Source organism: Rhamphochromis sp. 'chilingali' (genome assembly GCF_963969265.1).
Source record: "Rhamphochromis sp. 'chilingali' genome assembly, chromosome: 20".
Taxonomy (NCBI): Eukaryota; Metazoa; Chordata; class Actinopteri; order Cichliformes; family Cichlidae; genus Rhamphochromis; species Rhamphochromis sp. 'chilingali'.
In genome coordinates, this window is record NC_137947.1 from 6,991,890 (window position 1) to 7,015,615 (window position 23,726).

The 23,726-nt window shown below is 42.0% G+C and overlaps 1 protein-coding gene across 1 annotated transcript in view; it reads right to left on the bottom strand.

Moving 5' to 3' along the window:
* Positions 1 to 23,726, bottom strand: part of dntt (deoxynucleotidyltransferase, terminal) — a gene marked incomplete at its 5' end in the record, with an annotated part of 106,654 nt that overhangs the window by 76,275 nt on the left and 6,653 nt on the right. Inside the window, 2 exons of the mRNA XM_080868238.1 lie at positions 18,797 to 18,907; positions 22,115 to 22,289. Of these exons, the coding sequence (XP_080724364.1) occupies positions 18,797 to 18,907; positions 22,115 to 22,289 (286 nt within the window). The remainder of the gene's footprint in view (positions 1 to 18,796; positions 18,908 to 22,114; positions 22,290 to 23,726) is intronic.

A 23,726-nucleotide genomic window follows, 5' to 3' on the forward strand; every position in this document is an offset into this window, starting at 1 on the left:
TAGGGTGCCTCGTCTGACTTTAGCAATACTACTTAAGCTCATGCGTGTGCTTTAAGAATTTTTTTTTTGTGGCGTCTTAACTCAAAAAGCTTAGAACGTGGTTAATAAATGGCCACATGGTGGTACAGTCATTGCTAAATCCCAAATAGCCATTCATTATTATTATTAGTATTATTTATATTGATTCAATCTCTCAGAAACTCTATAGTGGTTTTTTAAAAAAGGGGGAAAGAAAAGGTGGAAAAGGAAAAATACACTTGATCTACATCAGTCACACTCAAGATTTAAGCCTTTAATTAACATTAACAGAATGACGAGAGAGAGAAAAGAGCTCATGAAACAAGTGTCACACTTTCTAATATTGGAGTAAACTGGCACGCAGCAGTACATTTGGCACCATGTTCAGCTGGACCGCTTCACAGTTTGAAGTGATGGGCTACCGTTGCGGAACCAAGCGGAGGAAAACATGTCACCACAGGAAAGTTGGACCATCATCATTATTGCAGTCATTCATTAGCTAAAACAAGCAATGCTGTTGTGTGGGTTATGATAAAACATGTCAAAAGACTCAGAGATGCAGCAGGTTTGGTGCAGTGAGGAGTGAAAAGAGCAGCAGGTGGGACTGGACTCAAAATACTGTGTGTGAATTACTCTTCTTTTAAATATGGATCTCTTTTTCTGAAAAAATAAGATAAGTTTATTGAAGCAACATGGCATTATTCTTTAAAGCACCGTGTGCTTTAAAGATGCTCAAAAAGGCATCATGTAACTTGTCTAGAATGACAAGGAAACATTATTTGATGCAATTATCACGATTAACTCATTTATAGAAGCAGAAGATACAAAATAGAAATGTGTTGCTGCATGGAAGTCCTCTGAGTATTCTTCCTGCCAAAACCCCAAAGCATGTGCTACTAAATCATATAAATGTGATAATTGCCTTGTTTAAAGAAAAATGTTTAGTTTTTCAGCTCATCCCTGTTCTGTCACTGTTTTACTGTGCATACCTCCAAAAACAATGCCTTGCTCACTAACTCAAGTGCTGTGTTTTGATATCAAGTCATTGTCTATCTATTGACAGTAATGCAAAACTGAGACAATGTGCAAATCTGCTACCTGTACAAAAAAAGCTTTTATTATATGTCACAGCATGCATTTCCAGCTGCATGTACAAAGGGCAAATCGAATGACTTGAATGAACTGATGCACACTGTGAGTGAAACTGGAGTGCTCAATTAAATTTGTCCATTTGAGTACTCTCTTCGCCACAGCAAGGGCCAGGTTTGCTTAAAAAGATCTGGTTACACGTGACTAAAATGGCACATTTTTTGACAGACAGGGCCCTGTAGTTTTGAATTCATTTATCACCAAGTGACTTGCACATTTGTAAAGAGTCAAATGTGAGAAAGAAGTTCAATTCAGGATATCTTGGACCAATTACTCTATAAAGCGAGCAAGGTTGTTAGAAATTGCCATATTTAACTGCTAAAGAGCCATTCAGTCACCAACAAGTAATCTGACTCATTGCTACTAAATTCAGTATTACATTACAGTCACAATTATGTTATTACTTTAGTTACAAAATGTCTTCAGTTATCTGCATGAGAAAGTAGGAAGGTGGAAATCAAATTGTGTGTTTTGGTAAAAAAAAATAACGAATGGCTTGTAACAGTATAGTTGGGACAATATGTAATGTAGCATTTATAATTTGGCAAACTCTTGCAAAGCTGTTTTCTATGTAAAACAGGTTTCAAAAGAAGGATGCATGCAGACACCATGCCATTCACAGAGGAATATTTTATTCAGTACATTCACACGTGGAGTTTTTTTACTTTGTTTTTCATTCTAAGCACATTGGTTTTTTCTAATTTCTCACGCATCCATCTGATATGCATCTTAAAAAACACAAAAAAATATCTGTGTCTTTTGGAATCTTTCTTTTTACTGACCTGTGCACTATCAACAACACTTCTGAGTGCTGTGAAGAGGTGTGTAGTGTAATAAAAGGACCACAGATGCTTCTGTTTCCCTTTTTTTATGCACTACCATAAATTTATCCTTTCATATTACATTGTTCAATTCAGCATTAATAAGAAGCTTTTAACTGGGTTATTTTAGGTCAGTTTTTCATATTACACTAACTCTAATGTGTTGCGATACTGCCATTTATGTGGTGCATGAATCAATAATGTTTAAGAATAATAATAAAAGCCGATGCCGCTTTAATATCATATAGCCTATCCATCTTCCACCCACCACCCCCCCTCCAAGGACAGATATTGAAAAGTAAGGAATTTGAAATCCTAGACCTGAACTTTAATGCAGCTCAGTGTTATCAGAGCTCAGGGCAGACCTTCATTTCCTCTCCTCTAGTCAAGGCGCTATCTGAGGTCAATGCATCACCCGCAGTTCTGTGCAGACATGCAGCATCAGGTCAGTGAGCAGCAAGACTTTAGCCCAGCTCACCCAGGAGACGCAATGACCCGTTTACTGCAGCACATGGAAAAAGAATGACCCTTTACAGCACACAAACACACACGCACACGAAGCTAGGTTCTCCTCACAGCATGCGACAAATTGGAAAAGCAAGCTTGTTACTGGATAGGTGAAAGGGCACATTGGTATTGTGCAAGTGTTTAGTGAGAAGGATGTGTTACTAGCAGTTTAAGGAGATGTGTGTGGAACAGTGCTCTGAGGCTACCTGAATCTGACTTGACATAAAATCCACAGGGTAAACTTCAGATTATCCAAAGTGTAAACAAAAGTTAGAAAAGACTTCCTTCATTTCATCATCGAATGAAAAGCAGGGAGGATTCAAAGAAAGCTTTCAAACATCTCGAAGGAATTTTGCATCAAAAAGTGATCAATAATTGTTGGAAAAATGAACACGACTTAAATCAGAAAATATTTAGCAGCTAAAGAGCCAAATATTTCCAAATATTTAGTTGGTGGAGACCAAAACAGAGCTAAAAACAAAGAGGGTACTTTTCTGTATTTTTGCCTCTGTACACCACCACTTCAAACAATCAATATGTGACTGGAGTGTAGACTTACAGCTTTAACTCAAAGGTTTCCTTAGGTTCTCTTCTTATTTCTTGACAAATTCAGCTGATTTTTGAGCAAACTTTTGCGGGTGGAATGGTTGTATCGCACACGTTTTTATTGTCTTGAAATAACAAAAGTTGGGTCTACATGTTTGAATTTTTTGTTCACATGAAGTCAAAAGTACATTCAGGTTTAAATATACACGTACACTCATTTAAATCTTCTGACAAGCGGTGCTGAAGATTCCACAGTGTCTCATAATTTGACACAGCCAAGACCTATTAACTTCTGGTAAGTCACCATGATTGACTGCAAGTGGAAGATTCTCTTTGCTAGAATAAAAAGGATTTATTTAAAATAACTCCCTGGACCGACGTACACAAAGAGTAAGGTCAAGAAAAGTGATGATCTATAAAGGACAATTGTAGATTTATATAAGTAAGGAAGATCTTATGAAGCTATTTCTGAACAACTGCAGATACCAAAGTCATCAGTTCAAACATTTGTATATAAGTAAAAGTTATAAGTTGTTTAATTGTTTAACCACCTTTCCCAGGTCTGGAAGAAGATCCAAATTGTCACCCTCAGACGAGAGGAAATTGGGTAGAATGTTGAGGAACAGCCCAGGGACTACTAAGTCTCAAACCAGTCATGAACTGGAAATGGCTGAAATACCTCCATCCCTGTCCACAGCGAATTGAGCTTTAGCTCACCATAGACCAGTGGTTCCCAAACTTTTTTTACTAGGCCCCTTGTTAATGGCTACCAAAAGTATCTGATCGAGGTGCAACTCTCTAAGGGACATTTAACTAAATATTGGTGGAGATGTATGTATATATTTGAGCTTGAAAATGGTCCTCAGGGCCCTGAATCATTTACTTCTTTTTCTCTAATTGCACTAAATGACTTAACCACAGTAATAGGCAAGATGAAACCCTCATCATGCTCATTAGAGAAATTACCTCCCTTCGGGACTTTCAATAGCATTGGTCCATTGTTGCTGTCTATTATTAACAGTTCCCTGAAGCAAGGCTGTGTTTCCTTCAATATTAAACATGCTGAGGTAAATCCTTTACTAAAGAAATGTAATCTTGATCCCTGCGCTATTGGTAATTTTCACCATATTTTGTAATTTCCATTTGTCTGCAAATTATTGTAAAAATTGTAGAAAGTCAATTCAGAGCCTTATTATACAGATTGGAGATTTTGTATCCATTTTGTCTGGTTTTCAAAAGCAGTACTTCATTGAGACTATTCTTTTGAAGGTCTATAACATTCATCATATATCATTCGACTTGACCTCAGCACAGTCTTTGATACTGTTGACCATATGATTTTACTAAACAGGGTTATGGTTGGCTGGTATGTGACTTTCCATTAGACTGTTTTCCTTCATGTGTATCTGATAGGACTTTCTCTTTTAGGATAAACAAGTTCTTCTCTGACTTTGCCTCCATAATATGTGGAGTTCCACAAGGTTCAGTCCTGGGACCTTTATTATTTTCTTTCTACATTTTTCATTTGGCATTATTCAGTGTTTTTCTTACATTTCTATGCCAATGACATTCACTTGTATATGTCTTTAAGCTTCAGGTTTTCTATCTGAGTCCACTGTTTACCCGAATTAGGAACTGGCTCCCTGTCTTAAACACCAACAAAACTGAGACAATGATCCTGAATTTTTATCCTAAAATCAGTCAGGATCTTGCTTCTTTTTCATGCAACTGCTATGTCCAGCATTTGAGATATTAGCATAATATTTGGCGTTGATTCACATGTAAAATCTACTTCTCCTTTTCCTTCATGCAAGGAACTCAAGAAAGTTATTTGTGCATCTGTGTTATCGTGTTTATATTACTGTAGTGTTCAGTTAAACAATCTCTTTTAGCCCTTTTTCATTAGTACCTAGTTTCCATTAGATCTGCTCGAAGAATCTCGATGGGGCTTGACTCGTTTTCCATTACACTTAATGTGCGAGGGGTTGTTATAGCAATGCAGCTGAATGTCTTTGTTTTTCTATGTGACATGAACACCACAACATAGGAGGACATCATGGCGATGGTATACCTGCTGCTTGGTGTATGGCTTGTTGTCAGACTCGGGGATCACGGTGTTGTTTTTGTGCAGCCATTTCTCTTGTTTCCACATTTCAAAAATGTTGCTTTGATTTTTGTAAAGGAGATACTCTAGTGTAGCCACTGACTTGCCAATTGGTGTTATGCAGTCTGCTGACATCACATTTTCGGTTCATCTTGGAACTCTTGCCGAGTAGGTACTAAAAAAGTACCTGGTACCAGGTACTGCCACCTAATGGAAAATCCTGACAACTGTGTCGAGCCACACAGAGTTGACCTGAGCAGGTACTAGTGGAAAAGGGCCATTTGATATCTTCAAGTGATACAAAATGCAGTGGCTCTACTTGTACTTGCAAAGACTTTTACACAGAACAAGTCTTTAATCAATGTTCCAAGATACTGGAACGTTCTCTCACTACAGCTGCGTTTAGCTGACTGTGTGAAATCTTAAATATCAGTTTAAAACTTTGGTGTTTAGCCATTTTTTTAGTGTAAGTTTTTTTATTTTTTTATGTCTGTCATTCCATGTCTTAACTTTATTTTGCATTGCTATTAAAGTACTTCATTTTTCTAATTTCTTTTATTCTCTTTTGTTGTATACCACTTGCAACAACGTGTCTATGAAAAGTGCTTTAATAATAAACTTTATGTACTCACTGTATGTACAGTAAGTAGATTATGTACAATTATTTGATCTCCTGCTGAATTTGCAAATTTGCAAACAAATAAACATGTCTCTAACTTTTATGGTAGTTTAATTTTAATGGAACGAGACCGCATAAAACAAATAAAAGAATTAAAGATGTATGCTTAGTAATTATTCCACCCTTGAAAAGGATTAGTTCAAAAAATTTTAAAAAAAACATTTATGCCCATGATAAAGTTTTGACCACAACTGCATAAAAATGGCTCTAATTTCTAGTCATTATATATACAATCATCTCACCTGTGGAAAACTAGAACTTTAAAGTGTCATATACAGAAACACACATAAACATGCACGGAGCCTTGGCACCAGTCTGTCAACTGTCATGTTGTCAAAGCAGCTGTGTGGAATCAGCACTGCAGGCTTAAAAATCCACCCTACAATTGCGTTCATCTAATTAATGAGGAGTTAAGTCTGATAGGGAGACTTGGTGTGCAGGGACGTTGATATAGCACGCCGATTTACCCCCCATCACCGACTATCATGAACATGCCTGCAAACCATGTTCGCACAGCAGCCCGCCTCACCGCATGCTCAAAAAGAAACCATGAAAGAAGGTCAGAGAACCCACTGAGAAGAGTTTTAACACGATTAGCATCTAAGAGATGGATTTTATCTGTCCCATATCTAATGAATGGGTAGCGGGCACATGCCTCCATCTTTTTTTTTTTTTCATGTAACATTAAGTTTCATGGTTCGAACAATGAATAAAAAAGAATTTACTTTTTATGCATGCTGTGAAAGAGATGTTTAAGGCATTTTGTAATATTTATTATCTTTAGTCTCTCTAAAACTCTAAAACCAAGCACAGACAGGGCCTCGCTGTTTGCTCCAGCTTTGATCCTCTCTGAGCCGTTTCTTTGTTTCCTCTGTAAGTTGTGAACTCCATCGGGTAAAGGATGTATTCAGTGTGATGCATTTAAGGTTCAGTGCTCCAATATCCCCTCCAACCATCTCCTCATCTGTGACATGTCAGTGTTATCAATGCACTTGAGGTCTTGTACTGCAAGAGAAAGAAGTCAAGATGTTTAGCTTCCCTGCCTCTCTTCCCCTGTGTTTGCTGGTATATATCTGCTTGAGGTTATACACCAGTCAACCAGAGCATTAAATGGCAACTGTACTCTTTAACAGCAGCAGCCAACTTCACCCCATACATCACAAAAATTGCCCGGGAACCAACTCCCAAAACACAAAAAAGAGCCCAAGGTGTTGATCCAGCTTCCAAAATTCCCTATATCTCGATCCAATTAGTATCCAAGCGATGCACAAAAGGGGCCGATAAGTGCACGCATGTGTGCTACCATCAGAAAAAAAATAACCGATGCTCACCCAAGACACAAGTGTTGATTTTTTTTAACACTCTGCATCAGACTTATAGTGAACATATGACAGCAGAAAAATGGAGGCTAAGCAGATAGAAAAAAGAGAGAGTGTAAACTTGACTTATGTGCGTAAGTAAGCTGTGAATTTCCCAGTCACAGCAAGACAGCGAGAGTGGGAGAAAGCACAGGAAGAATGGGTAGGTGGCTAGGGTGGTGTTATACATAAGAAAAGGGCATGTAGAAGTAATGTGGGAGTAAAAGAGTTTGAGGCAGAGATGGTGAGAGATAAGAAGGGAGCAGGGTTGAATAAATCAATAGTGCATGGCTGTGGAATGAAGGGCCGTTTGCTGCCAGCATGTGGTTGACACCTCACTGGGGTGCTGTTGCTGGGACGATGCTCATCCTCTCTTCATAACTCTGACACCACTCTGAACCACCACTTCCTCCTCCTTCACTAACACATACACTGCTCCTCCGGATACGCTCCTTCATCCCTGCTTCCTGAGATCACTGCAGGTTTTCCCACACTTCCTTTGTTTGTCTAACGGATTACCCTATATAGAGAGCTGTAAGAAGAAACTGCATCATTTAAAGCCCCTGGGTGTTGATTATTTGCTTCACCACATTGTATCTTTTCTAAATAAATTGGTTTTGTCCGATTAGAAAAAAAAAAAAACAAAGCTTTTGTGTAATAGTGAAATATGACCAACTTTCCTCTGTTATTGTTTGGGTATTACTACAAAAAGTAAGGGTTTTTATTTCAAAAGGGGGATGTTAAGACAAATCCAGATGTTGTTCACCCACAGTGTGCCTCATCATGTGTTGCAGTAGTCAGAAGGGAAGTGAGCAATAGTTTTAAAGTTTAGTAAAAAAAATTAATCCCACCCTCTCACAGAAACTGGGATTTAAATGAAATGATGGCTTCCTATCCATTTTTTCACATTATATTTAGTGGTAATGCAACACTCCACAATTCCTGAATAGAATGAACTAATGGGATACTTCCATATTTGGTTCCACCCAAAAATTTCCAAAGAACAACAACAAGATATCAGCCAGTCATGTTACCTGTTGCTCTAATATATCTTCACAGAAGTCATGCCTTCTAAAAATGTTCAACAATTCAGGCATCTTATTAATGTATCCATCCATTTGCTTCCGCTTATCCTTTTCAGGGCTGCAGGGGGCACTCGAGCCTATGCCAGCTGTCATAGGGCGAGAGGCGGGGTACACCCTGGACAGATCGCCAGTCTGTTGCAGGGCTAACACACAAAGACAGACAGCCATTCACACTCACATTCACTCCTATGGGCAATTTGGATTGATCAATTAACCTATCCCCACTAATTGCATGTCTTTGGACTGTGGGAGGAAGCCGGAGTACCTGGGGAGAACCCACGCAAAAGATGCAAACTCCACACAGAAAGACCCCAGCCTGAATTGAACTCAGGACCTTCTTGTGGTGCAACGACAGTGCTAACCACCATGCCGCCGTGCTGCCCTACATGGTGGGGAGCATCACATGTCTGTGTGTTGAAGTATCCTTGGAAAAGATAGTGAACCTTGTAGTGGAAAATCCTTTGAGTGCTCAGTAGACAAGTGGGGTGACCGTGGCTCAGGGGGTTGGGAAGCGTATCTGTAACCGGAAGGTCGCCGGTTCGATCCCCGGGCTCTCTGTCCTGGTCGTTGTGTCCTTGGGCAAGACACTTTACCCTACCGCCTACTGGTGTTGGCCGGAGGGGCCGATGGCGCGATATGGCAGCCTCGCCTCTGCCCAAGGGCAGCTGTGGCTACAACTGTAGCTGCCTCCACCAGTGTGTGAATGTGAGAGTGAATGAATAGTGGCATTGTAAAGCGCTTTGGGTGCCTTGAAAAGCGCTATATAAATCCAATCCATTATTATTATTATAAGTGCTTTATAAGTACTAGTTTGTGTCTGCACCCAACTGTCAATCAAGGAGGCCACAATCGCAAGAAGGGTAAACCTTTCTAATTAAAACAACAACAAAAAAAAGTGAAAATTTTAAAATACCTATTGTGACAAAACCACATCTGTACCAGGCTGGGAAAGTACTTGTTTCCACTGCAAAATTGGGTATTTTAACAGGGTAGTCTATGTGGACTGACTTGCTTGTGGAGACTAAACTGATCACTCAAACACCTGCTGCTTTCAGCACTCTTTTTAATACCTACAGATTACTGCTTGATTGCAACAGTTAATTTAATATCTCAAACTGACGGCAGACATAAGGACAGTATGCATTCAGTTAAATGAAAACTGCCCACCAAAGCCACAATTTACCAGTATCTAGGTTTACTTTTGTGTTGTGTGGCCTATTGTAGATTTGAGTTAAAAAAAATCCCACTCACCCTATATACCTCATACTCTGTATGTCTGTACTTTACACTGGGTAATGATATCACAAAATTGCATTTCTGGGCTTTTGGAACATTTTCCAAATATCCAAAGAATAATTGACTTTATAATTGGTTTGCACTACGGAGGTTAAATAACCATATGTCTTTTCTTCCTTAATGAACCAAATCCATCAAATTTAATGAAAGATTTATTTTACCTACTTTGGGATGCTTTGTGAGGAAAAATGTACTGACTGTTTTTCAGTGACTGCTTGGAAGAAAAACCCTTTTCGGGCACGTATGTGTTTTGGTAGCTCTCGTGACTTTAATAGCAACGCCATAAACGACACTGGGACAGCTCTGTCTTATCGTGGCGACTCCCTTTATTGCCAAACTGCAACATACAATACACACGGCACAACCACCAGAGGGTGCTGCATGAACCCTTGAGTTAGTCCTTACCATAACATCCCCCTTTCTGAGTACATTATAACCATAATGTTTCCTGTGCTAATCCACATTTATGTCAACACTACATTCACTGCAACTTAACTTGTAGCTGAATATTTCAATGCTGTTACGTTAACTTTTATTCTGTAACGGACATTTATTGTTTCCACTTTATAACAATTATTTTATTTAACTGTGTGAACTTATCCAACTATGAAGGTGGGGTAGACTTCCCAATCCTTCCGCTGAGTGAGGGGATTATTCTGCCCCTGGCTGGTCACTCAGGTGCTCGAGAGTACCTACTACCTACTTCAAAGTCTTTAAGGTACCTCGGTGGGTTTCTGTCTCTGGTGGGATATCTTTTCTCAGTAATCCGGTCATTCGGTGGTGTAAGACACTGCTGTGCCTGGTTCGAAACCGGGCTGCTGCTGTCTTCTGGTATGACAGGGATCTGCTGCTCTGTCGGTTCCGTCTTGGTCTCTTTTAGTGTGATGAGATGGCTCCTGTTTCGACGTAGAAGTCCTCTCGGGGTCTCAACAAGGTAAGAACGCGGCATCTCTGCTCTGCCTGATATAGTTCCATTTGTTTTCATGTCTGTTATCCAGACTTGATCTCCTGGGTGTAGTCCTGTGAGGTCTTGTGCTCTGTGTCTGTTGTTGAACCATTTCCACTGTTTTTCTCTCTCCTTCCCTTCTCTCTCTCTCAGTTTAGTGATGTTTGTCCAGCCTGGGTTGAGGCAGGATGGAAGTATGGGAACTGTGGTACGAAGTTTCCTCCCCATCAGAAGCTCTGCAGGGCTATGTCCATTGGCAAGTGGTGTGGCGCGATATGCCATGAGAGCAAGATATGGGTCTCCTTCTTTCTGTAGAAGGCTCTTTACTGTTCTCACTGCTCTTTCAGCCTCACCATTGCTCTGAGGGAATCTCGGGCTGGAAGTGGTGTGGGCAAAGCCCCACCCTGAAGCAAACTTTTGGAAATGTTCTGAGGAGAATTGTGGACCGTTATCCGACCTTAACTCTGTTGGAATGCCGTGGCGTGCGAATATGGACTTTAAGTGGTCAATCACTGCTGCTGATGTGGTAGAGGACAGCTTAGCTATTTCTATGTATCGTGAGAAATAGTCCACTGCAACCAAATACTGGCTGTTACTCCACTCAAAAAGATCAGCACCAACTAACTCCCACGGCCGTGTAGGAAACTCAGTTGGCATGAGTGTTTCTCTGGGTTGCTGTCTCACCTTTGCACACGTCTCACATTCTGCTACCAGCTGTTGTAGTTGAGAGCTCAGTCCTGGCCACCATACCGACTGCTTGGCTCGTTCCCTGGACTTTACAATGCCCTGGTGACCTGTGTGCAGTCGTGTCAAAACATCTTTTTGTAATATTTTTGGGATAACTATACGCATACCTTTTAGGAGAAGTTCATCTTCAACAGTCAGGTCCCCTGCATGCTGGTGGTATGGGAAACATGGACCTGGTATTTTGAGTTTGTCCGGCCAGCCATTCTTGCAGTAGAGTTTGATTTGTTTTAGTGTTTCGTCTTTGTCTTGCTGCTCTCTTATTTGTTGTAGTCTCTCCTCTGTTGCAGGAAGACCTGAAATCACCTGATGTGCATACAGGTTCATTTCGTCTCTTAATGTCTCGTCACAAACAGTTTTTTCTGGTGCTCTGGACAGCACGTCTGCAGTTGCGATGTGTTTGCCTGGGACATGTGAGATGGTGAAAGAGTACCGCATTAATCTCATTCTCAGTCTTTGTACTCGTGGTGGCAGTTCGTCTAAGTTCTTGGAGCCCAAAAGTGGTACTAAAGGCTTGTGATCTGTCTCAACATGGAACTCAATGCCTATAAGAAAATCAGAGAATCGCTCACATGCCCAGGTTATGGCTAACTCTTCCTTCTCTATTTGAGCGTACCTCTGTTCCGTGGGGGTTAATGCTCTTGAAGCGAAGGCCACTGGTTTGGTTGCGTCATCCTCTTGTTTCTGAAGTAGCACCGCTCCTAGTCCATAGGAGGATGCATCAGCTGATACTGTTGTTTGTGCTTTGGGGTTGTAGAGTGCCAAGTTCGGTGGTTCACTCAGTTCTGCCTTAATGTTGTCAAATGCTGTTTGTTGAGCCTCACTCCAACACCACATGTTTTTGGTACTGAGTAGTTCTCTCAACGGCTGTGTTTTCTCTGCTAAGTGGGGAAGGTACTTGCCTAGATGATTAACCATTCCTAGGAATCGTCTCACTCCACCCACATCCGTGGGCGCTTCCATGTTGCTGACTGCTTTCACTTTCTCCAGGTCTGCTTTGACTCCTGCAGCATCGATGATCTGTCCGAGGAACTTGATTGAGGTCTTTGCAAACTCACACTTCTCACTTTTCAATGTCACCCCAGCTTTTGTGAGCCGTTCCAGGACTGCGATCAGTCTCTTGTCGTGCTGGATTTGTGTGTCAGCATAAACCAGAATGTCATCCATCTGGCAGACGACTCCTTCCAGCCCCTCTAAAAGCTGAGACATTCGTTTTTGGAAGTGTTCGGGGGCCGAAGATATGCCAAAACAAAGTCTATTAAAACAGAACCTTCCAAATGGCGTGATGAAGGTTGTGAGAAGAGCTGACTGTTTGGACAAAGGTATTTGCCAAAACCCTGAGTTAGCGTCGAGTTTTGAGAACAACTTTGCGCCCTCTAGCTGTCCTAGGGTGTGCTCAACTGATGGCAACATGTGTCTTTCTCTTTTCACAGAATTATTTAGTTTGGTCAAGTCCACGCACACACGCACTTCATCTCTGTTTGGTTTAGGTACTGGAACCATTCCTGCACACCAGTCGGTAGGCTGCTCTACTCTGGAGATTACACCTAACTCTTCCATCCGAGCAAGCTCTCTTTTGACTTTGGGTAACAGGGGAAGCGGGACTCTTCTTGGAGTTGACAGGGCAAACGGTTTGGCGTCTGCTTTAAGCTCAATTTTGTATTCCCCCACCATCCGGCCTAACCCACTGAATAGTGTTGGAAACTGCTGCTTCACTGTTTCTACTGAAGTGAGTGACACAGTTTCTATTCTAGCCACTAACCCGAGTGCTACGCTCGCTATGCGGCTTAGTAATCCTTGTGTCAGGTCTGCTACTACATACACAGGCTGTACTGTAGCTTTGCTTGGAGTGCTCAAGTTAGCAGTAAATTTCCCTCTAACTGTTAATGGAGACATTCCCACCCCATATAGTTTCAGATCTGTGGGTTGCAGCTGCGGTTTTTGTGCTAGAGTGTTGTACTCTTTTTCAGGCAAGACGGTTACGTCCGCTCCTGTATCAATTTTTAGCCAGCAGTCTGCATTGTTAACTTTTACTTTAGTCAACCACGCATCCTCTGTTCTATCTGAGGCTACCGTTCCCAGAAATGCTATTTCTCTTTCTTCTCTGTTACCACCCGCTGCACGTATTTCTCCCACTGCCCCAGACCTACATACTCTTGCGTAGTGACCTTTCTTTTTGCACTGATTGCAGAGTACCTCTCTGGCTGGGCACTGGTGTTTGCTGTGAAAGGGTGTCTTTCCACATCGGTTGCATTGGCTTTTCACATTCCTCTCCGTGGTTTGTGGTACAGTCTTTCGTGGTTTGAAGTGTTTCGTTTTTGCTTTAACGATGTCCACGTTGCAAAGATTCTCGTGCTTGAAGTTGTTTTTAAGAAGATCCTGTTGTTTCTTAACAAGTTCACTTTGGCGAATCCGTATCACTGCTTTTTCTAATGTGAGCTCCGCATCCATTTGTAGTTGCTCCGAGAGTCTCTTGTCTCTTATTCCGACAACGAGTCTGTCTCTTATCATTTCACTGTGCAGCGCCCCGTAGCCACAATGCTCAGCCAAGGCATATAGGGATGTAATAAACCCGTCTGCAGTCTCTCCTGCTTCTTGCTGCCTTTGGTTGAACTTTGCACGTTCAAAGATAACATTTCTTCTGACTACAAAGTGTGCCTCGAGTTTGTCTTTGAGAGTGTGGTACTCACTCGCCTCCTCTTCGGTCAGGTTCAACGAGGTGATCACGTCTTCAGCTTCATCGCCCATTGTATATATCAGAGTGTTAACCTGGTTTTCGTCCGATTGTAGCTCGAGTCCGGATGCTATCCTGAACCTGTCGAAGCGTCGGATCCATTTCGGCCACTCTTCCGGCTTTGAAAAATCAAACTTCGACGGCGGTGATACTTGAAAGGCTGCTGGTGCGGCCGCCATGTTGCTAGTCGCGAGATGCTAGTTAGCGCTTCTTGCTAATTTGTTAGCTTAGCTCTTACTGTGGCTGTTATTGCAACCTTGCAGGGCGAGTTCTCTCCGGTGAGGAAGTTTCCGTGTTCCGTTATGTTCTTCTTCTCTCCCGAGCACTTCTGACACCATGTTTTGGTAGCTCTCGTGACTTTAATAGCAACGCCATAAACGACACTGGGACAGCTCTGTCTTATCGTGGCGACTCCCTTTATTGCCAAACTGCAACATACAATACACACGGCACAACCACCAGAGGGTGCTGCATGAACCCTTGAGTTAGTCCTTACCATAACAGTATGCATCAGGAGGGGAATTTAGAAGTCTTAGAAACATTTTTAAACATCCACGCAGATATGTTTTTATTGTGAACGTGATCCGACCCCGATCCGAACCAACTACCAGGTGTATGTTACAAGTTTGAGCTAAAAAAAATCCCGTAACAGCGTCTGCTTTGTATTCTCAATGCAAGAAGGTACTATGGATGTGCAAAGGGATGTGCAGGAAGGCAGCTAGCCGTACAATGAATGCAAACTCTCTGTTTTCTTACACACCACCTTCTTATATTTACTTTTGTTGCTCCTGCTCCAGACACATCTGGCCAATAAGCAGGCTGAACACTCTTACGTGGCTTTTAGTGATGTAATTTGAGCCACTTGGATTTATTCATGTGTAAAAAAAACCAAAACAAAACAAACCACGGGGAAAAGCTACAAGTTTACAAACTCATTAATGCCTTTGGAGCAGATTAAATGAATTATAGGTGGGAAAAAGTCCTTAGATCACTCCCAGGAATTCCCTTTATAACCATTTCCAATGGCGCGTTTGGCATTATCACCTGCATTGTGTCAACTTAGGGAAGGATAACTGTGAGGGATCCAATCCTGCAACTAGTATATGTACCATGAGCAAGCCCAGCATGCCACAGTTCAGGTCCTCTGTTCTCAGTGTTCCTCTTGAGGCCTTTCAGGACATTCAGTAAAACTGAGTTTGGCAGTCCGACTGTAGAATTTGAATCTAAAGTTCAGAAATCTGTGATGCCCCCGATCCTAACCTTCTAACCTTCTTCAGGATTGATAACTTTGGGCTCTTTTACTGCTGTTTGGTCTCTGGGTCACAGCTGGACACCAGGCACTTATCACCAGTTACGATCCTCGAAGGTCGGGTCAGATTGAAACTGATATTTGCAGAAGTTGGAGGTATGTAACAGTCTTTAGAACTTGACCTCCAGGGAGTGATCTGAAAATAGCACCAGCACTCGAACTGGTTTAGACCTGTGCAAGGATATGACCTTGAAGGGAACAGTGGTAAAAACATTAAGTCAGATAATGTTAAAATATTATATGTAATATGCAAATCTTCTGAATAATTGCTAAGGTGCCATAGTGAAGCTCAGATTTTGAGAGTCATGCAAATGCTTGACTGGTAGAGGCTGTCTTTCACTTTTATTTTTGGTTACAAGGTATTATGTTGCTGAGTGACGGTAGCACTGGCTAGCCATGGCACACAGCAGTGTACATACCAAACACAATAACTCGGATTCACAACGACAGTCAATTGACAGTTAATTCCACATAGAAAGGCCCAAGACTGGATTTGAACCCAGGGCCTTCTTCCTGCGACCTTCTTGCAGAGCAAAACACTGCGCCACCATGCCGGCTGCTTTATCATCTGATAATAATGTGAGTGTGTTCTGTAGCTGTTCTGCATATTAACATCCCTTTATAAGAACATTACAAAAGCTTTAGAGTTACAAATTCTCCTTGCCTTTATACAAGCTTCTCCTCTGAGACTATTTGACAACACAGTGCTGCCAGCTGACATCTAACTCGCTAATGAGTAAGAGTGAACTTTTCAAGCACTTGTTATTGAAAACGTCCATGAAGGAGCAACATTGATCCATATTTGGCCACTTTCCATCAATGCAAGGCAGACAATTTAATGCCAAGGCTGCCAACCAACAAATGCCACTGTGCAAATTGTTACATGTTAAGTAACATAATACCTCAGATTCTCAGGATTGGAAGATTGAAATTTCCCTTTGTGACCAGTCACACAGGCATGGAGACTGGTTAGTGACTGCCTGGTAACAGCCAGTAAATAGGAAAAAAATAAGCGTTACTCCACCAGCCTTACTCCCCAAGGTTGCTTGCAGTCACTAGGTAAATTTGGTCACAAAAATGCAAACAAGGTTTCACCAAAAAAACCTCCCTGTAATTGCTTCGGTAGCAGATTGTATTGAAGATGCCCAAATTGCCTGCAAACACAACAAGTGGATATTATACATGGTTATGCTCAGGATATGTCAGCCCATTTCTACTTGAAATGCCTTTTGGTTAAACTTTCAGCAAGGAATTTGCATTTGCACTGTTACATTTTTATATAGCTTTAATGCACATAAATAACAGCTGCATGTTTAAGTGAAAATAAATGGATGGGGGTTTTTGCGCTAGTAAAGTTGTGGAGTTGTATTTTGTCTCGCACCAATTATATCGTCAGTTATATAGTTATCGCAAATTTTCAAATATATGTCGTGATAAATATTTTTGGCCATATTGCCCTGCTCTAATACTGACCACTGCAGACCGGGAACACCCCACAAGAGCTGGAGATTTGGAGATGCTCTGACCCAGTCGTCTAGCCATCACAGTTTGGCTCTCATCAGACTTGCTCAAATCCTCATGCTTGTCCATTTTTCCTGCTTCTAACAAATCAACTTTCAGGGCAAAATGTTCGCTTTCTCCCTAATATATCCCACCCACTAACAGGTGCTGTGATTAAGAGATAATCAGTGTTATTCACGTCATCTGTCAGTGGGCATTATGTCATGTCTGATTGGTGTAGTTGTTACCACAGTCGGGTTCATAGTCAGTACTGGTATCAAGGGCAAAAGTCCTAATTCACACACTCAAAGGCTTTTTCATTAGATGGGTATTCACAAGGTTACATCATTACTGCCCCTTGCAATCAGGCAGACAGCAGGACCAATCAAGGATTACGTCACCAATGTGGATCAATAGCTTGCTGCTCTTTAGCACTGTCACTACAGGTGATTGGTTTCCAGTCACGGGACAAGGCAAAATTTTATTATTAGTATTGTTATTTCGCTACAATTTGGATAGTTAAAATATTTCTTAACTATGGGGAGTTGTACCTGTGGTTTTCCTCAGGTCCACAGCTAGAACAACCTTTTACTTTAATCAGAAATTCTGCTTTGATGTGGCCTTCCTTATGCAGAGATAATGAGTTAATCCCTGTGATAGGGAAATTGAGTGGGATTGCTAATTATGCAGTTAATGCTGTGGAAAGAATTGGGGAGATAAGAAATTGAACAGCAACGCTCCCCAGGTGAGACGCAGGTGGGTATGCACATCTGTAACTGCTCGTCCATGTGGGAAAACACATGTGCTTTTGTGCGTGTGTGTTAGAAGGTTGCAGCACACGCATGAACGTACATGCGGGCCAATATCCATACACGTGTGTGCATCTTTTATGTACATTTGCCATCAGTGGGAAGTAAAGAGTCATTATGAAACAGATGCTCCACAGGCCCTCTGCGAGCTGTACTTAATACGTCTTACGGAAACTCATCAGTGGGTCTCCGCAGTCCCACATAAACACACACATAGCCACTCAGTTTACGGTAATATTGCACATTTTAAAACTTCAAATTCATATTCACATCCAGTTTTAGTTACAAAAAAGTCCTTCTGTGACAGCCCCAAAAAAGAAAAGAGGAAATAAATAATGATGTGTTTCTGCATACATTCTCCATTTCTTCTTTTAAGTTCCTTTAGGTCACAGTAGCACTATTAAATTTAGACGTAATTGCTATTTTCATTATGGATTAATCTGCCATTCATTACATGGCAAATTACTTGTGAGATTCATTGTTTAGCCTACAAAATGTCAGACAATGTTGCTCAGAAGTTAGAAGGCCCCAACTCAAGCTCTTTAAACTGTTTTCTCTGAGCAAGGGTCAGAACCCCAAATGCGTTCCACTCGACAATAGCTGACAAAGTTTGGTAAATGCAATGTTTGTTGACACTGGCTTGTTTCTGTTTTCTGACTGATGCTCTCAACACCTACATTGCTGTTATTAATGCAACATCGTTTCTTCCTTTCACACTCATCAACACTTACGCCAATTAACTACTTTCCCATTCTGTTGGGTACCCTGAGCGAACCCTTCTTCAGCAGCCCAATTTACCCACCCCTCTGTCCTTCCCTCCTTCACCCGCCCACACCAGATGGCGAAGGGATAGATCCATCATCGCTTGTGAGGAGTGTCACGTCCACTGCCCATTTCAGCGTAACGCAGTGCCTCTGGGCGTGTCCGTGCCAGCCCCCGTGCCAGGGTTCGCAGGCATGTCAGCTGTTGCACCTCGAACGTGCCGCAGCTGCAGATGCTACTCATTTGCAGGTTAATGTATTTTGGGGGAGAGCTGTGTCAGAGCGCCCGTGAGTGAAGCGAGCCAGCCATCCAATTAGAGCAGAACAGATTAGGGGAGCTTTTTACATTGCAAAGTAAGAGCGACGAGCCTCTGGTGGCTCAACATGTAAAAGCGTGGTTCAGAGTGAGGCCGGAGAAGCAATTTCCCACCGTGAAAATCTTGTTGTTGTTCTTTGTGGTGGTCCGTCTCTGGCAGGCATATTGAGACACCGTGGACACGGGTGTGGGTGTTGTAGCTTCTGGCGATGCAGCCAAGGTGTCCTGTGTGCAAAAGAAAATAACCGGAGAAGCATGAACCAAACACGCACTGTCATAAAGTGCGTTAATTTCTCAGCCCAAATTGTTGACAGGCTAAATGTGTAAATGTGTGTGAGGCTATTCCTGACGAGCGCAGAGCCAAGAGTTCAAATTGAATTACATAAAAACGTAGCCATTTGCCTTGGAGAAGTTATTTTTATGACTGTGTCTCCAGGGCAACAGGCTAATGACACTCATCTCACAGTCTGGTGGCATCCAAATCCATTATGCTGCCTAACCCGTGGCATTACAAATCTGCTTGCCATCATCCAATTTGCCTCCTGTAAATTGCCTTTTCATTCTATAAGAAATGGTTTCCCATTTGTAATATATGTGTCAAAAGGATTACCAATGTAATATTAATATTCTTGGAGACAATTAGACATCACAAAAAGGGAACATTGTGTCCATAAAATTGCCTGTGGATTTGGCAGGAGAGTGACACAGAGAGGGGAGGAAGAGGAGGAAGAGAAAGATGGAGGAGATTGTCACCACAGAGCGTTGACTGGTACCGATGCTGCAGGAGGAACAGTGGCGTCTTGAACAGATAATGAAAAGGAGTAGTACCTCTCACACTCCTGGGCTGCATCAACAGCTAAGGGATTTTTTTTTTTTTTAAAACGTTCATCATTTATTCTCTGCCAGGAGCCTTTCCTGTTCTCCAAAAAAAAAAAAAAAATTGAATAACTTTGAATATATTTCACGGTGAAAATTTTCTGCCAATCAAAAGTGAAACTCTAACTGTTTTCCTTCTAAATACAACACGGGTGTTCTTCATCACTTTTCCACCTCAGCTGCAGCTCGTTTAATCCAATATGAGACTGTGGGTCCATGGAGACCCAAAAAAAAAAAAAGCGGCTGTGCATCAGCATGCAGAGGTGGGTTCCCCCCCTCCCATCTGGGCTCGGTTATTACACAGGCCTTTAACTGTGTGGAAGTTAAAGCTCACACACTGATCTCAGAGGCGCCGTATCCCCTCCTGGCTTTCTCTCCAGCGTTCTCTCCACCTTTGCTGTGTGGCTTTAGATGATACTAAACTAATGTGTGCAGTCTGCACACTGGGGCCTCATTTCTTCGCACACCATCTGCTGAGATGAAAAGGTACGGCAAGAATCGCAGAACCTCTACGCTGTGAAGCGTAGAGACACTTCCGGGCCTGCTCCTCCCCTCCACGTTAACGTCTGTCACACGGTCAGATGAGGCCACTTGGGTGAGTTAATAAAAGCCACTTGATCCAACGTGCACCACAAAGGTCACAGAGGTCGTACCTCATAAGGGAAACTGCTTGGCCTTTTGCGCACACGCTAACCCACAAACATCATCCCCAGCCCACCTATCTCCTAAGCATGAAGGCAGACACACGTTCACAATCTCCCTAGCACCTGCTTCCACTTTTATTCCTTTTGAAGCAAACTATCCTCACATCTTACCACATCTCCACTCAAACACACTAAACAGCTTCTCTGCGAGCCAGGAAGTAATAGAAAATATTACATTTCAATGGGCTCAATACTTAAAATTCCTCCCTGACTTGCTGCAGAATATTTATGATAGCGAAAAACACATTGCATCTTCAGACTATCATGACGAGCCGCAGGCAAATGTGCCCAAGAAGTAGCCTGTTTGGGGAATATTTTATCTCCTCCTGGTAGCTCCTTAAATGGATTTATCACTCATAAAAAACAATCTACTGGAAGCACCACACGCATAAATGCCACTGCGCGTTAACTCGTTTGCTTCAGAGAGGAGCTGCATCACAAAACAAGCAAGAGGAACGGGGCCTCGCCGGTTACCTGGGGAGATGGGTCAATAAATGTCAGCGTGGCATCATTAGCCTCGTCTCCTAATGACGCAGCAAGACAAGAGTCGTGCCATTGATGTGCCACGCTTACGTGGGCCCCGAGGAAACACTGCCACAGCAGTCTCTCACGTGGAGGCACAAACACGGCAGATTTCATTGTGACCATTAAGGCCGTCACAGGCTGTTAGGAGAAAGCATAGATGGAGCCTGGCAAACTGGCAGAACTTGACTGTGGGGGGGTTTTTTTCGCTTTGTTTTGTTTTTTACCCCTCCTGCTCCACGGTGGAAGAAAAAGAAGACAGCATATTTCTTTATTTTGGATACATATGCCGCCAAGCTCTTGTAGAGCCATTCACAGGGGGAGAATATGTGCGTCTGTGAGCATGTGTATGTGTCTGTGTTAGTGGGCTGCTCTGAGCCCTGACATCCAGCTGATGGGTTCATTTGACACTCCTACGCAATATGGAGGATGTTTCTCTTGCTATCAGCGAGGTGAAGTGCAGTAATATGAGCAGAGACAGAGGGAGAGTTAGTGTCCTTTTTATATGAGCTTCCTGTTAGGGGGTTGACGTTATAGATTTGCAGTGGCAGGAAAAACCTAAATGCAATATATCCAATGTATACCTTCACAATATGAGTGTATTTCTTTTCTTTTTTTTTCAATGTATCACATTAGTCCACACACAAATCTTTTTTACGCACAAACAAATTCTTTTTACACATACAAATCCTGATTTACAAGTACAAAGCTGATTTGCAAGTACAAAATATTTATGGCCACATTTTGAGCCCATACAACGGACCGGCAACGCATTTCAACGGACCAGTAACCCATGGCAACGCATGGCAATGCATGGCAACGCATGGCAACGCATGGCAACGCATGGCAATGGACCGGTAACCCATGGCAACCCATGGCAACCCATGGCAACGCATGGTAACGCATGGCAACGCATGGCAACGGACCGGTAACCCATGGCAACGCATGGCAACGGACCGGTAACCCATGGCAATGCATGGCAACGGACCGGTAACCCATGGCAACGCATGGCAATGCATGGCAACAGACCGGTAACCCATGGCAACGGACCGGCAACGGACCGGCAACGCATGGCAACGGACCGGTAACCCATGGCAACCCATGGCAACGCATGGCAACGCATGGCAACGGACCGGTAACCCATGGCAACGCATGGCAACGGACCGGCAATGGACCGGCAATGGACCAGCAACGCATGGCAATGCATGGCAACACACGGCAACGGACCGGTAAGTTGTTTTTCAGTACGTAATCATATCCGGTTTTGTTTGTAGTGCCATCTAGTGCTAAACACTTATTAGCCATTGTGCCTGATTTGCAACACACAAACCTGTATAAGGTGTCTGGTCTCCACAGCAACAGGTTTCCCCTCTCTCATGCTGTCAGTGAACCAGCTGATGTCCAAAACGTGCATGACGGGCAGATTCTTCACAGGCCCTCCTTTTAGCCACGCCCAAAGAGATGAGGCCTGGCTATCCTCCGACACCACGTGAGTCACCACATCGCTGTGGGGAAGTGGAAAAAGAGCCGTTTCAGAGCACGTTTGGCAAATTCTATACAGCGAATGCCGGAATAAAATATATATATATATATATATATATATATATGTATATATGTATATATATATATATATATATATATATATATATATATATATATATATATATATATATATATATATTTCTGCTCCAAGAATATTCATATTCTCATTTCAGAGACCTTAAAATCTATTGCTTTTTTTTTTTTATTGCAATTGATAAAAAAAAATATGCTACGGTTTGCCCGGGTTGGTTGAAAATAGTATAATGGTGGTGGTGAGAACGAAACACCACAGAACCAAAAGAAACATTTAAAACAAGCTAAAATGCTGAGAGGAACTGCAGAAATCCTGTTATTACATGCAGAAATGCAAACTGTGTCAAAATCTAAGCAGCCTCTTGTGTTTAGGGTTATTATAGTGAAGTAACACTTAACTCAAGACTAAAAATGTAAAATGGGTTTTTAAAACTAATAAACTGTTGGATCCTGTGTAGTATTTTTCTGTAGATCAGGTCATCAAACATATCATATTAGCAAAAGCCAAAACTAACACTGAACTAATAAAAACTCAACTAAAACTGAACAATAAGCGCTAAACTGAAATAGACAAACTAGAACTGAACTGACCTGAACAACTTTTTTCACATTTTTGAAGTGGAAACACTACTTTGTGAATTTTTGGACATGGAAATCACAGATTAACTCAAGATGTGATACTAACACAACACGCTACTTTTGCCCCTCTGAGTTTCTTCTCCTTCACTAAAGGTTAGCTTAGCATCACATTCAATTGTTAAGCACCACCACAGGTTTAATGAAGTCGTGACTCTGGTAAGTTAAATATAAAATATAACATAAATACCTTGCAACAATAGTTTAACTGCAGAATGGCATGGACACTCTGCAACTTTTCTTTTATACTGGAATACAACCAGAATACAACCAACGAATTGCCTATTACAAAGAAGCACATCGCACCAGTGCAGATTGCCTCAGACTGATTGCAACATGATTACAATCTGCCTCTCTGTTTAAAAACCGAATAGCTGTTATTTGGAAACCTTTGCCAATCTGTCTGAGAGTGGTTGCAGTGTGTTCAAATAACAGGCAGCTGTTTGGAGAAAGGTTGCCTCCCACCAGGTGACCTTTGCAACACTTTAAACCAGGGGTGTCAAACTCCGGTGCTTGAGGGCCAGCATCCTGCCTGTTTTTGAGATATCCCTAATTTGCATGTTATCCAAATTTGACCAAGAACCAGTGACATATCATCTTTCATGAATTTTAGCTAATCTTTGACAAACATTTTCTAACCACAAACAACAACAAAAATCACAAAAGCAAATGTCAAAACTGAACGACACGGGAGCTTTCTGGGACTTTTTATGGATTAGTAGGATTGCTTC